Source organism: Maniola jurtina, chromosome 9 (assembly GCF_905333055.1).
Source record: "Maniola jurtina chromosome 9, ilManJurt1.1, whole genome shotgun sequence".
NCBI classification, from domain to species: Eukaryota; Metazoa; Arthropoda; class Insecta; order Lepidoptera; family Nymphalidae; genus Maniola; species Maniola jurtina.
Genome location: NC_060037.1, coordinates 9,697,409 through 9,710,898, shown reverse-complemented (window position 1 = coordinate 9,710,898; position 13,490 = coordinate 9,697,409). Strand labels below are relative to the sequence as shown.

Below are 13,490 nucleotides of genomic sequence, written 5' to 3'. Positions count from 1 at the left end.
CTGTCGTGGTGGACTATGGCCAAAGCCTTCTCATACTGAAAGGAGAACCGTGCTCAGTAGTGAGCTGGCGATGGGTTGACCATGATGATGAAATGAAATGAAGAAATGAAATGAAATTTATTTATTTGCTGAATATGATGGTTTATCTATACCTATCAAATTACCTAATTTCAACTCTTCTGCAATGTGCCTTGAGCCACAGTTTTATTATACTTGATCCAAAGTAGTACATAAATTATACTTATTATTATTTCAATTAAATAATCATTACCTACTCACTAATTCTGCGATTATTGAACTAAATTTCGTATACATAATATAGGTATCTAATGGTAGGTACAACTGTATGCTGATACTTTGTTTGCCCTATATTCCGTTTCTAGAACTGCCCCCTTACCAGATATAAAAGATAGCTGCCCCTTGCCTTGCCGTTTGTTTGGCTTCTATCTATTTATACTCGTAAGTGGATTAAAAGATCATAAAACTCCAATATTTCTGTGTTTTGTTACTACATAGATCATACACCTACTCATGGGTTATTATCAAAAATGTACGGAATACCTATCTATCTGTTAACGTTGATAACAAAGACTACGTACCTTCCTACTTGATCGCAAAATTGTAATCATCCGATATCGTGATTATAATTAAAATAATCTTATCTTAATTAATTTATCTTCTTGCAATACTGATATCCTTGTTTGCTTAACGTATTAGACCTCCTAGTACAATTTACTCGACTTCTGTGCATGCTTATGTACTCCAATCACAATCAGCAGAACTTGAAACAATAAAGCCAGATATGTCGAGTGCATAAAAGGTTCTAACGCACTCTGTTACGCTTTAGTATGATATAAGTGATTACGGAAATTTCGTTACAATATGGCACAGACCAGAGAAACAAAGACTGAAATCTGCTCATCTGCATTAGACCTCATTGGAAATACACCTCTCGTTGCTTTTGACAGATTATGGCCTGGACCTGGACGTATTCTAGCCAAATGCGAGTTCATGAACCCTGGAGCGTCAGTCAAGGATCGGTCATCGCTATACATGATAAATACCGCGCGTGAGAGCGGGGAACTGAAACCAGGACACTCAGTCGTAGAAGTTACGTCAGGGAATCAGGGATGTGGTTTAGCAGTGGTGTGCGCAGTTCTAGGGCATCCCTTAACTCTAGCAATGCCGAAAGGTAACAGTGTGCAAAGAGCGATACACATGGAAGCGCTCGGCGCAACATGCATCAGGGTACCTCAGGTGGAAGGCAGCTACGGTAATGTGAGCTTAGCGGACGCACAAGCAGCAGAAGAAGAAGCTTTAAGAATAAAAGAGAAGACAGGAGCTTACTTTGTGAATCAGTTCTGCAACAAAATGAATTCGGGTTCACATTACTATAGTACCGGGCCTGAAATTTGGAGACAGACTGGGCATCGAGTCGATGCTTTTTTAGATACAGTGGGTACCGCAGGGACGTTTGCTGGAACTTCAAAATTTTTGAAGGAAGTGCATCCAGAAGTATTGTGTTACGTCGTGGAACCGGCTGGTTCAGAGCCAATCAAAGGTGATCCGATTACTAAGCCTTTACATTTGTTGCAAGGTTCTGGGTATGGATTGGTGCCGGAATTATTTAGCTATGACCACATGGATGGAACTCTTAGTGTTACTGACGAGGAAGCGGTAGAGTATAAGAAACTTATCGGGGAGAAGGAAGGTTTATTTGTGGGCTACACCAGCGGTGCCAACGTGGCTGCAGCTGTGAAGCTGTTGCAATCGGGCCAGCTCCCTGAAGACGCCTGGGTGGTCACGCTCCTCAATGACACAGGACTGAAATACACACCTGTTCCTGATAACCTAAAGTGATCCGGCGTTGTTAACAGTTACCTTGAATCGAAAACTGGAGATTAATTGAAAAGGTAACGAACTGTGGGTTTGACTTTAAAAAATGAGAAACAATAAAACTCAGTAAAACTTCATGGCTAGTTTTCAGTTGTTTCAAATTTAACTATAGGTAGGTAAGAGCTATTTCAGGCTGATTGAATTAATAACATCGATCGCTTTATTAAAATCTTATACAAACTCATTGCTTCCAAGTTCCAACCAAATTTAAATTATCTTATTTTGAAATATTCACAATCAAAGTTCTTTTTTATTCGAGTAAGGTTGTTAACAGCGATATAAATGTATTTAAAATCTAAAAGCGTCCAACGAAAAGATAAGATATCGTACAAAAATTTGGTACAGAAAAACCACATCCAAGTCAGTTAAACTAAACGTGCAAGATCACACCTAAAATCATGACCAATTGACCGTCTTTCCGATTTTATTGCATTTTATTGTAAACGTCGGCGAACTAATAAGAGCACCGCCGACTAACGACTTTCGAAACTGTAATTTAGCGTCATTGATTTCACAACAAGCCATTATGGATATGTCCATATAGAATTGGCAAAAAAACACCTGATCTATCCTGCCGCTGCAGCTGTTGCCAATTATTAAAAAATCTCCGGTTGTTAGGTGGGCATTTGGAGGCACCGCACACTTTCTGCTTCTGGGCTGCAGTTTAGCGTTTTATTTTGCTTACCTTTTACGATTTCATAGTAAAATAATACATAGTTTTGTCCGGATCATTCACTTGTAGGTATATTATCACAGCCAGTTTATTGTTTAAATTACTTATATCGAACATATCGATTATAGCATCTTAACCTTTCGATCTACGAACTTTTATGAACTACATAATTCCAAAATATTATTGAAGTCATCAATCATCAAGTATTTATTCTAACTATCTATTCAGCGACTAGAATCTAGAGATTAAAATAACGTGTCACATCATTTTGTGTGAGTGACTTTATATCCATACTAATATTAATAATGCAAAATGTGTCTGTCTGTCTGCTAAGTTTTCACTGCCTATCCCTTTACCATTTCGTACGAAATTGGCCCCGGGGAAGGACATAGGTTACTTTTGGTCCCGGAAAATTAAAGAATTCGCACGGGAATAAAAAAAAACCTAAATCTACGAGACGCTTACGCGGTACGCGGACGATATCATAGGACGTCACATGTAATCAGTAAAAGTAAAAATAAAATGAATACATAACTTTGCAAAATAAATACATACCTACTTTGTAACATTGTGTGTGCTAGCTCTTTCGTTCGTTTCGATTTAATGCCCGTTTAGATTTTTTGGCGAACGATGCCAATTCGTCCGATATAGTTTTTAAATCGCTCTAGGGAAGTGATGCAAAAAATTTAATCGGTCCGTTTGTTCCGTTAATTGCCGAGGACGATGTGATTTGGAAGGATGTGGGGTTGTTTCTAAGAAACAAGATGTTCTGTTGCAGGCTGCAGCTATCAATTTGACACTACAAAACATTCATTCAGGAAAATAAACAACGTCTTATAAGTATACTGAATGTTAATAATAATTGTTCGATAAAGAACAGCATGCAGATATGGTAATAATTTTATTATGACGTAAACGTGTCTTAGATTAGACATTTGTTTGATAAGAACGTCTTATTTACGTACCTACTCCATCGTAACGACTCGTAAGTACTTGTTGTATGAAATGGGCATTGTACCTTTGTATGTAGCTTTAAATGATTAATTTTACAAATGAAATAAAATTGAGTTAGCTGAGATCACTGAAAAACAAACTCCGAACCAATTACCGACTTTCTAAATATGTTTAAAATGTTTGTTTGTGATTTTAGAAATAATAGTCTGTAATTAAGTTCGTTAAGTTCGTATATAATACAACTACTAAGTAATTGAAACGTTATGAATAACCAAATTATTAATTAATATATTTTTTTAAATCTCTGTTATCTAGTGCTAATCTTCAAACGGCTGAACTGATTTGGACAGGTCTTTTGCAGGCATATTGCGGCTATTTTTCCCGGGTACTTACGGAATATCTTGTTACTCTTTGCTTCGCCAGTTTTAATAACAATAAATAGGTACTTCATTTAATAATGTAATGGGAAACGTACTCGTAGATAATATCTTATTCGTAAATATCTACCCACTTCAAAATATTTGCGATAGCGTCATTCTTCCTATTATTTGTGATACCAAGTAAATACAACACTCATAATGGTATTTTCCCTTAGCCTTTATTTGCAGTGATCACTATTTGTTTGAGATCGTGCTCCGATCGCCTCCGAAGAGGTTATAGCGTCTAATACTTGAGCAAATAAAGTTTACGAAACGGTTAAGTACGGCGAACGAATTAATATATGAGTATACACTACCTATTACCACAGTTTAGGCTATTGCCTATCTACAAAAAATTAAGCGGTGCCTTATCCTAGGGCCCAGTGGCTAGGGGTACCAGCCAGGTAACCTCCTCGTGTGCCTGAGTGTTGCGGGTAACAGCAGCGCTTGGGCCGGTGTACCCTGGTAACATGGTTAACGATTTCTCTTCATGGGATATTGCTAGCCATGGCTTATTGACTTGTCAGGGAGGGGGTATTGTCCGCCCGTTGCTCTGAGTGCTCCTAGCAGAGGGCGCACTAGACGCACCCATGGGACACAGCCCCAGGAGCGGAGAGTGTGGCTGTGTTGGGTGGTTGGTGATGAAATTTCATCACCGATCCAATCAGCTGTCCCTGATAGGGCAGCCTGCCAGCAGCAGCTGGCAGGCTGCCCTATCAGTCTCTCGCCTGTCCAACAGTTTGGTTAAGGGCGAGGGAGATGTTGAGGATGGAACCTGTGGGTGATGGACATAGGGTGGTCCGTCGCTCACAGTGTGGACGTCGAGGTTCGCTCACAGGCATGTGTGTGTTTAGTTAGGTACCTAAGCTTATTCAAATCCTATAGTCATTAGAATTCTAAATTATGGGTCGTTAGGTGTTAGGTACATATTTTAAATTAACAGGGCTCTCTCCGTCACTCGTTTCATATAAGCAACCAAAGTCCATGTTTTGCAGACATATTCTAGAAGCTAATATCTGTGTCTGTGGTGTTTTAGATTTTTCTAAAAATATGTATTTTTACAGGGGCTCAAAGATTTGTATGAAATTTTTAAGACCGCGTAACTTTGAAACCGAATATTTTAACAGAAATCTGGAAAACCATAGACATAGATATTAGTTTCTAGAATATGTCTGCCAAATTTCATGGACTTTGGTTGCTTAATATTCAAATGAAATTGGAACTACGATTGTATGAAACAAGTGACGGAGAGAGCCCTCTTAATATATGATACTTATTTAGATTTTAAAATCATCTGGGTAATCATTATTCATCTGTTCATCTGCATTCTGCATTAGGTTACCTCATAATGCGATTACCTAATACCTACATATGTACCTATCTATTTGATTCTAATTTGTATTAACCGTGTGATAAATATGTGTTAAAAAACAAACGCTCCGTTAAAAGGGACGGCAAAAAATACAATCATTTAACTAACAGAAGGTTTGTATAATCGAGTCATTTTGTACCATCATTATCTTCACTTAACGCGTGCTAGAACACGTTTTTGTATTGGAGTGAGTAAAATATAATAGTGTTATATCCACATATCATGCGACGTAGTTAGGTATCATATTCTTTAGTATGTAATATAGTCAATTATTGCAAATTTTGAATATTCCGTTATATCTGATAGTCATCCTTGATAAATGTAATCTATATCTTTTGATAATTAATATTTCGTAACCATTATGTACTTACTTACACTGTACCTATTTATTACCAGGGTATTGCGAAATGCGATGTACCTTTGTTATACCTACATAATTAGGTGCCTATAGGGCAGAGGCGTGGCCTGGTAAAGACGCTCTAGGTATATGAGCAAAATGAAATAATTTCTCTGGCACAGTAATTTTCTATGGGCTCACCACCAAATTAAGTTCTTCTAAACTGAATAAATAAATTTAAATTTTGATTTAATTTAATCAGCTTCCGTGAATTCACCAACACTACTAGTACCTTAGTTAAACTATTTATTCCCAGTAGTTCAACTGCGTCTAAATGCTCTTAAGAGTTGAACTAGTGGGAATAAAAATTCCCACTAGTTCAACGGTTGAACTAATCAGTTGAACTAATGGGAACGAGGAAAATAGGCTTTGTATTATATTTGCCAAACTTGACATATACCTATGTGCTTTTTCTATACGACCGCATCTCATTTTTGTGCTAGGACTGAATTCTAAAGTGCAGTTACGTTGAGATAAATGTAACCAGGTTAGGTTTAGTTAAATATAGATATTATTTATGAAGTTACCTACTTAGGTTTCCAATGTAACAGCGACGGAACCAGTTATTCAAATTTCCCTCAAATATAGGAACTTTAATAGTGGCGCCAACACCGATTAGCGCTATAATTTTTATTTATTTGATTGAGAAAATGCAACTGAGCTTGCATCAGAGACCAAGAGGATTAAGTAGTGTATCTTTGGATGAATAAGTTTTACGAATAAGACGGACGGACGGACGGACAGACAGACAGACCCCTAAAAATTCTGTAAAGTGCGCTCGGGTTGTTTTATGTTGCTGTTAAATCTGAAAGGTAAAATTCCACTAAAGGGGAACCCCCCCGATATTACTACCCAAATATTATTAGATATTTACCCCGTCAAGTCAAGCAAAAGTTTCCTTTCTCATGAAATGTAAATTATTACGGAGATCACACACAATTATTTATTAATCTTGATAAAACTTATTATGATCTTCCTCGCGTCGTCAATTAGAACCACGGCTCACTGAAGTCACTTGTATGCATTCAGGTGGATGATATAACGGCCTGTTTCAAAGAATTTTGACATTACTCAATTTAAGAATTTAATAACAAGGAATTTTGAACAAGCGTAGGTGCACTTCCTCTGCAACAGGTTTGGGAGATAGTGGATTGATTTAATCAGTGTCAATATTGACACGGCGCGGGGGCGTGGTGAGAACCGCGCGGTGTGCACAGGTGGCCCCGTCTTATCTTTATACAGCGTGTTTCTGAAAAAGTTGGACAAGCCACAAGTTCAAAGTCGTTCAGCGTGTTATGGAACGGGCTATGTTGGGGATCGCTCTGAGGTACAAAATCCGTAACGAGGAAATCCGTAGGAGAACCAGAGTGACCAACATGAGCTCAACGAATTAGCCAGCTGAAGTAGCTGGCTGAATTCGTATATTCTTGTAACCCGGTAAAATTTCAAACACCCTGTGAATTAAAAAGATAAACTAGCGTAAATATATGGTACCTTACCTACCACCTACCTAGTTACCTATCTATCGATGTTCGTACACGAAAATTAAGATTTTTGACCACTCAGTTCCGCTAATGATATTATTAACTTGCTTGTAAATAAGTTGTTTTTAATTCATGACTTAACACTAACAACCTATAAGATTTTCGAGATAATTATGTAAATTTTTAAGCGGCCTGAGAAAGGTTTTAATTAAAGAGCCGAAAATTTTAGGAATACATTTTCTAAGAATTATCTTATGTATATTTTGTTGCATAACAAAATCCTTAGGTACCCACCTAGTACATAATATGATCGCAAACATACTTCAGATAAGATTATTACATACAAAAAACATTACTTACCTACGTAATAAGGCACGGTAATATTTATTACCGTGGTGTAGGTTAGAGGATATTTTTTTTTGGCTATTAAAAAAGTCACCACAAACCAATCAGTGGATATTGTGATGTTTAGGTAGGTACTCTAAAAGCTTGATTTTGTGCTTTACCATAGTGTGTTTGTCACTCGGGATGATGTAAGGATTCTAATTTCTAACTACTGAATAGGTATTTTACCTATTCAGTGATTCTAACGACACCCCATTACATTCAAATCTGTTCAGAAATTTAGAAGTTATTGAGGAATAAAAAAATCATACACCCTAAAACATACCTACTTCTATTTTGGACAGTCTTGTAAAAACCGAAGCATAGTAAGTGCGACTCCATGTAAATATCGTATCGTTATCTACTAGTCGTTGTAAAGTGCCCCTGCCCATGCTGTCTAAGGTTGAAATCTATAGAGAGCACTTTGACTTTGCTTAGATTTAAGTTTCAGTTAAAACGAGATAGATTTATCCCGCCGTATAACGCTGTCTCGTTTTAACAGTCATTAACTCTGAGTAAAGTCAAAGTGCGCCTAGGACTTCGTCTGTGTTGGTGTTAGCTGGCGAGCGTGCTCTGCCTTTTTGGAGTGTTTTTTTTGTTAAAACTGACTGGAAAGCACTCTAAGTGGGTGCAGTGCGTATGTCGGCGAGCGCCGGCACAGACGGGGTCCATACTTGTATAGTTTAACTACTTGTTACAAATAACTACAAACTTGACGTTGGCTAATCTTTGTAAAGCCAGACGAGAAAAAAAAAAAAAAAAAGTGCGCCTAAGAAAATCGTCATTTTCCTGCGGCAGGTGTTCAATGTTCATATTCCATTTTCTACGTCTAATGAGTCCGGTCTAGTTTAGATGGCCTGCTAATATTCATGCAGTTTTTGCGCTGTGGCACAGACTTCCTGTACTAGCCGTAAGTTGACTGATGACTGGTTGAAGCTGATTGCGGATGGCTAGATTTTTTACTCCATATATGCAGGATTTTTATTTTGTACCGATTGATGTCAATGCCCTCGTACGTCCTAATCAATCTGTAATGCCCAGTCTGGTTTAGAATAGGTATTTTATTTTTACATCCATCAATTTTCTTAAATGTATACAACCAATGATTGCAGAAGGCTAGTAAGATGCTGCTGATTGGGTGCCTAAATATAATCACACACTTTTAAATATTGTTACTGTATTTGTATCGATTTTCTATATGGTTGACTAGCTGATGCCCGCGACTTCGTTCGCGTGGATGTAGGTTTTTTAAAATTTCCGTGGGAACTCTAGCCTATGTGCTAATCCAGGGTATAATCTATCTCCATTCTAAATTTCAGCCCAATCCGTCCAGTAGTTTTTGCCTGAAGGAGTAACAAACATACACACACACACACATACAAACTTTCTCCTTTATAATATTAGTGTGATTTGGTATATCTATACTTATACTAATGTGAAGTTAGAAATGTGCAATTTCGTATTTTATACCAAAGGTCCTTCCAAATCTGGTTGATAATAATTTGTTAGGGATAACTAGTAGTATAATTTCAGTTCTGTGGTAACGATGATTCGTAAGATAGGTATACGAGTAAATGTGTTATGCCTAGATCTTTCACAATCAACCGCCGACATATCTATTAGTATTTTGTACGGTCATGCAGTGGTTAGTGTTAGATAGTGATTGGAGAAGTGCAGCAGGTGGCGGCCGCGGGGCAGCCATTATGCGTTTCCTATTAGAATCGTGTTAGAGAGACTATTCTGTAATTATTGTGCCTCTAGGGTTGCTGCGCTACGAAAAACTCGAAATTTTATACGTGTAATAATTTGTTATTTCTAACTAGTCATTACAGAAGAAGGTACTCACTCGTACCTACTTACCTAGCGCTATCATCATGATTAACCCATCGCCGGCTCACTGTAGAGCACTGGTATCCTCTCAGAATGAGAAGTTTTTTTAAAAAAACAATTCAATAACAATAATATAACAATAAAATAATTCAATTCTTATATTTTTCTTAAATAGGTATATTCATCGATTTCTTTATTTCTCCTCTCGTCAAACAATTTTTAATTTTCGAACTGGAATCTTGTAAGAATTTACTGATAGCCATACCTATACTTAGATACAAGCGGTGGGTCTTCGAATCGTCTATAAATATTTGCTTACAGTCTTATTAATCATAGCTTTGTGTTTCGTAGTCGATATAATAATTTTTTTCATGGCCGATTGGAAGGAGAAAACAGTTTTCCTTTAGTGCGCAGCCCTGCGTAAGAACTGGCAGGTGCAAGGCGCCCACATAGAATACAAGACTCATTTATCTATTGACATTAAGCAACGGAAATCACAGGCGATGTATATAAAAGCTATTGTTAGTTTTCATAAAATAATCATTAATTCACGCTCCTATAAGCATAAAATTTTAATCTGCTTAAATAAGTAGATACCTATGGCTATCTGAATAGTTCAATGGCTACAGCTAGGTAAAAGCAGGCTTGAGGAATCATTTCAATCTTATATCTAGATTCAACATGGTATGAAAGTCATACCTTGTATACCTAGCCACAGAAAGTAAAATCTATTAGCCTATTAGGTACGTAGTGCGTCCTAGTGGTGAGTGATGGGTCTGCTTCGACGGATACCCGCTTGTAGAGTAACGAGGAGTTGCCGATCCCTTGTGCTTCGTCGATAGCAAACTAGATACATTTTTAGAACCTACTTACTAAAATATTGTACAAAGAAACAACAATACTTAAGTACTACAAAACAACGTCTAATCTTATGAAAAATAAAAGATAGTTGAAAAAACATCCTTGTAGAGATAAGAATATCACTTTTAATTAAAGTGATTAAATGTTGTATAGGTAAATACATTTTTGCCCTCTACAAAACAAGTCTGTACCGCATTATAAATTACAAGCAAGGCAAGCTGAAGGAAGCGTAGGTAGGTACGTGTATCTCCGTTCTAACGATTTTCTAACACCGCCCGGTCCGCTGGCCACCTGTCGCGACACTTTTTAATCCTGTTACTACCTACTTACCATACCGTAATATATCTGTAGTAGTCTAGAATTACGCTATTACACTGCCATAGACTTAGGAAAGGTGCTAAGAAAAAAACATTCAGTATTATAGTAACGCTCGAGTCTTGAGGCTTCTCCTTCTTCATCTTCTTTGTGCTTGATTTCTTTTCCCGCTTAGACGTAATAGTCGATTGTACATGAGACTACTGGTGCAGCTTTCCGTCGGATCACTCCAGCCAGCCCAACTCACTCCAGTATCCAAACACCCACCCAGTTCGGTGAGGACTTCAGAAAGTGTTGCTGGGAAGCCAATATGTACGCTGCTCGTTGGGTAGATACACCGCTGCATTTAAGCAGTAGATACATGTCTAGGTGTCTCGTCTTATGAAGATGATGAATGATACTTAGAATGGAAAGGTCTTGCGGCTTACCTATCATTTCACCCAGAACATTACTAGCTTTAGGTGCCGCTTAAAGCTTGTCGAAGTTCTGCTACAAGTATTTCATAAATAATTAATACAGAACCTATAGTTGTGGAAACTTATTTTCACCAGTGCCATGAACTAATCTAATTATGGGGTTTTGTCTACCTGGCTACGGCCATGTGTAAAACTCCAATAGCCACACCACACTGATCTAATATTATAAAGAGGCAAAGTTTGTAAGTTTGTTTATAGAAAGTTATCTCAGAAATTTTCAAATTACCGAATTTGAAAACTCTTTCAACGGTAAAAAGCTACATTTTTCTGAGTGACTTTATTTTCAAAAAAATTAGAGATCCCTACGAAAATTTTAATAAGATACCCAGGGTGAATCGTTAGTTTTCTATAAAGATATTAAGTAGGTAAATGCCTAATTATTACATATACGCATAAGATAGTTTCCTAAGTCTATGGGTGGTCATAGTCCTGCGGTTTATAGACGTGATTTGAGCTCTAACGCCGGAGAACGCTCGTCCTGTCACCTGCCCCTGCATTCCTCGCCGAGATTATAAACACCTGCACTCGCATCGCAGCACCATGTACTCGTATGCACCCACTGGGCAAGGAAATCTTCGTGTCGCTATTAGAAATACAACAAATACATAGGAAACAGTAAAAATGTACCTATCAAAATTTTAGACTAACTAATAAACGTTGTATATTAATACCGAGTGAATAACTTACCGATTTCTTTTTGTTATGAGTAAGTAATATTTAACATAGAGAAGTTATTAATATACAACCGCTTTGTAACGTTTGTGTAACGTAAGCTACATAAGGGGATAATCTATTTCTATGGAGATAATGCATTTATTTATTTATTTGTAATGACATAATATTGCTTAGTAATATAATATTTTTCATGAATTTCTATGTTCAAATTATGTGTGAAAATTTCTTATTAATTGATGTTAGCCTACCTATAATTACTTAGTTACTTATTACTTACGGAGTTATTTTTAGTGACATTTACTAGGCACTTATTTTAGGGGAATTAGGTAAATTAGGTTACGGTTCAATATAAATATTATACCTACAGCTACTAAAAATTTCAGCAATATTCGAGTATGCCTAATATTAATATTAGGCATACTCGAATATTGCTGAAATTTTTTGGTTTCTTAGAGTATGTATTATATTATTGGAACCAAAAGGTTAGAAACCTCAAGTATAAACTAGTGTTAGTGCTAAGAAGAATAATCATAAGTATTATTTATTTCAGTTATGCATAGAGGAAATGCTGCGGATATATCTAAAAATAAACGTTTCCTTGCATTTACATGTTATGTATCGTAAATACGAAAAGATAAAAGCTTGTAATAAATTGTGTTTTAACAGCATGAAGGTGAAGCGTTTATAAAACATCAGATATATTTAGAAAAGCTTCTCTGGATCTGTCACAGCAATATTGAAGTAAAATAACTATGGGCGCTACTTGAGATTAGGTAAATAACTAAAGTATTTTTTGGACGGAAGCAACGTTCGCGTATGCCAAACAGAACTGATGTTTTGAGGCCCCCATCTTTTATCGAGGTGTTTTAGTTTTTAAAGCACTATCTATGTGACAAGTGCAATAGATTAAAAGTTTAAATTTTTCTTACTCCACCAACTACTTCTTACTAAAACTATTGGGTATTAATAAGAAGTAGTGTAATGCTGCAACATTACTTTAGTTTTTAAATCAATCGGAACTCCGGGCACAAGAATGTCGAAGAAGTTTTCACTTCAATAAAATAAATGTAAAAGTCATTCACTTATCTATCTTCACACAAGTTGAAAGAATAACTCGACGTTGTAATTGTTGAAAATGACTGTCATGTATGTAATTATGTACATAAACGACGGTGTCTCGATAAGTCTGTGAATTAAACGGCTATTAGGCGAGATGGATTCTGTTGACGATAGTCATTAAACAGTTCTAAGGTCTCCGAAGTTATGTTTGATTCGTGCAGGTACCTACTACTTCTAGGTATATATTATATATATATAAATATATATTATATATATGAATGTAGGGGCCTACATTCTGGCGCACACTGGTGACAATGCAAATGTGAGTTTTTACTTATAAGTCCTTTAACTTTAGTATAAATAGAAATAGTCGTAATAAAATAATTAAAAACACGACTGCCCTGTCCTACTATATGTCCTACGAATTGCAAGACTTTATCTCTTGTTAGTTAACTACTTATTTTATTTTATTATATCAGGCAACATAAGGCCCATAAAACAAATCAATAAATCTCATAAAATACACAAAATAGTACTAACTAACAATAAGAGAACGAAACCTTAAAGTCGCTAGTGTGTAGCTTGCATTACGACTCGTGTTTCTCGAAAATCCAGTGTCAAAGGTGAAGATTAGCTTAATTACCCTTACACCTGAGAGTGTGATTCTTATCATGGCGTTCGCGTGTAATGTCTAG

The 13,490-nt window shown here is 36.6% G+C and overlaps 1 protein-coding gene across 1 annotated transcript; it reads left to right on the top strand.

The window, feature by feature from the left end:
- Positions 1–777: 777 nt before the first annotated feature.
- LOC123868498 (putative inactive cysteine synthase 2) lies at positions 778–1,973 on the top strand. Its single transcript, XM_045911037.1, has one exon. The coding sequence runs from the start codon at positions 883–885 to the stop codon at positions 1,858–1,860; it is 978 nt and encodes a 325-aa protein (XP_045766993.1). The 5' UTR covers positions 778–882; the 3' UTR covers positions 1,861–1,973.
- Positions 1,974–13,490: the final 11,517 nt, after the last annotated feature.

What these genes read in the sequence shown, in the direction of transcription:
- LOC123868498 (XM_045911037.1), top strand. Translation starts at nt 883, where the DNA reads ATGGCACAGACCAGAGAAACAAAGACTGAAATCTGCTCATCTGCATTA.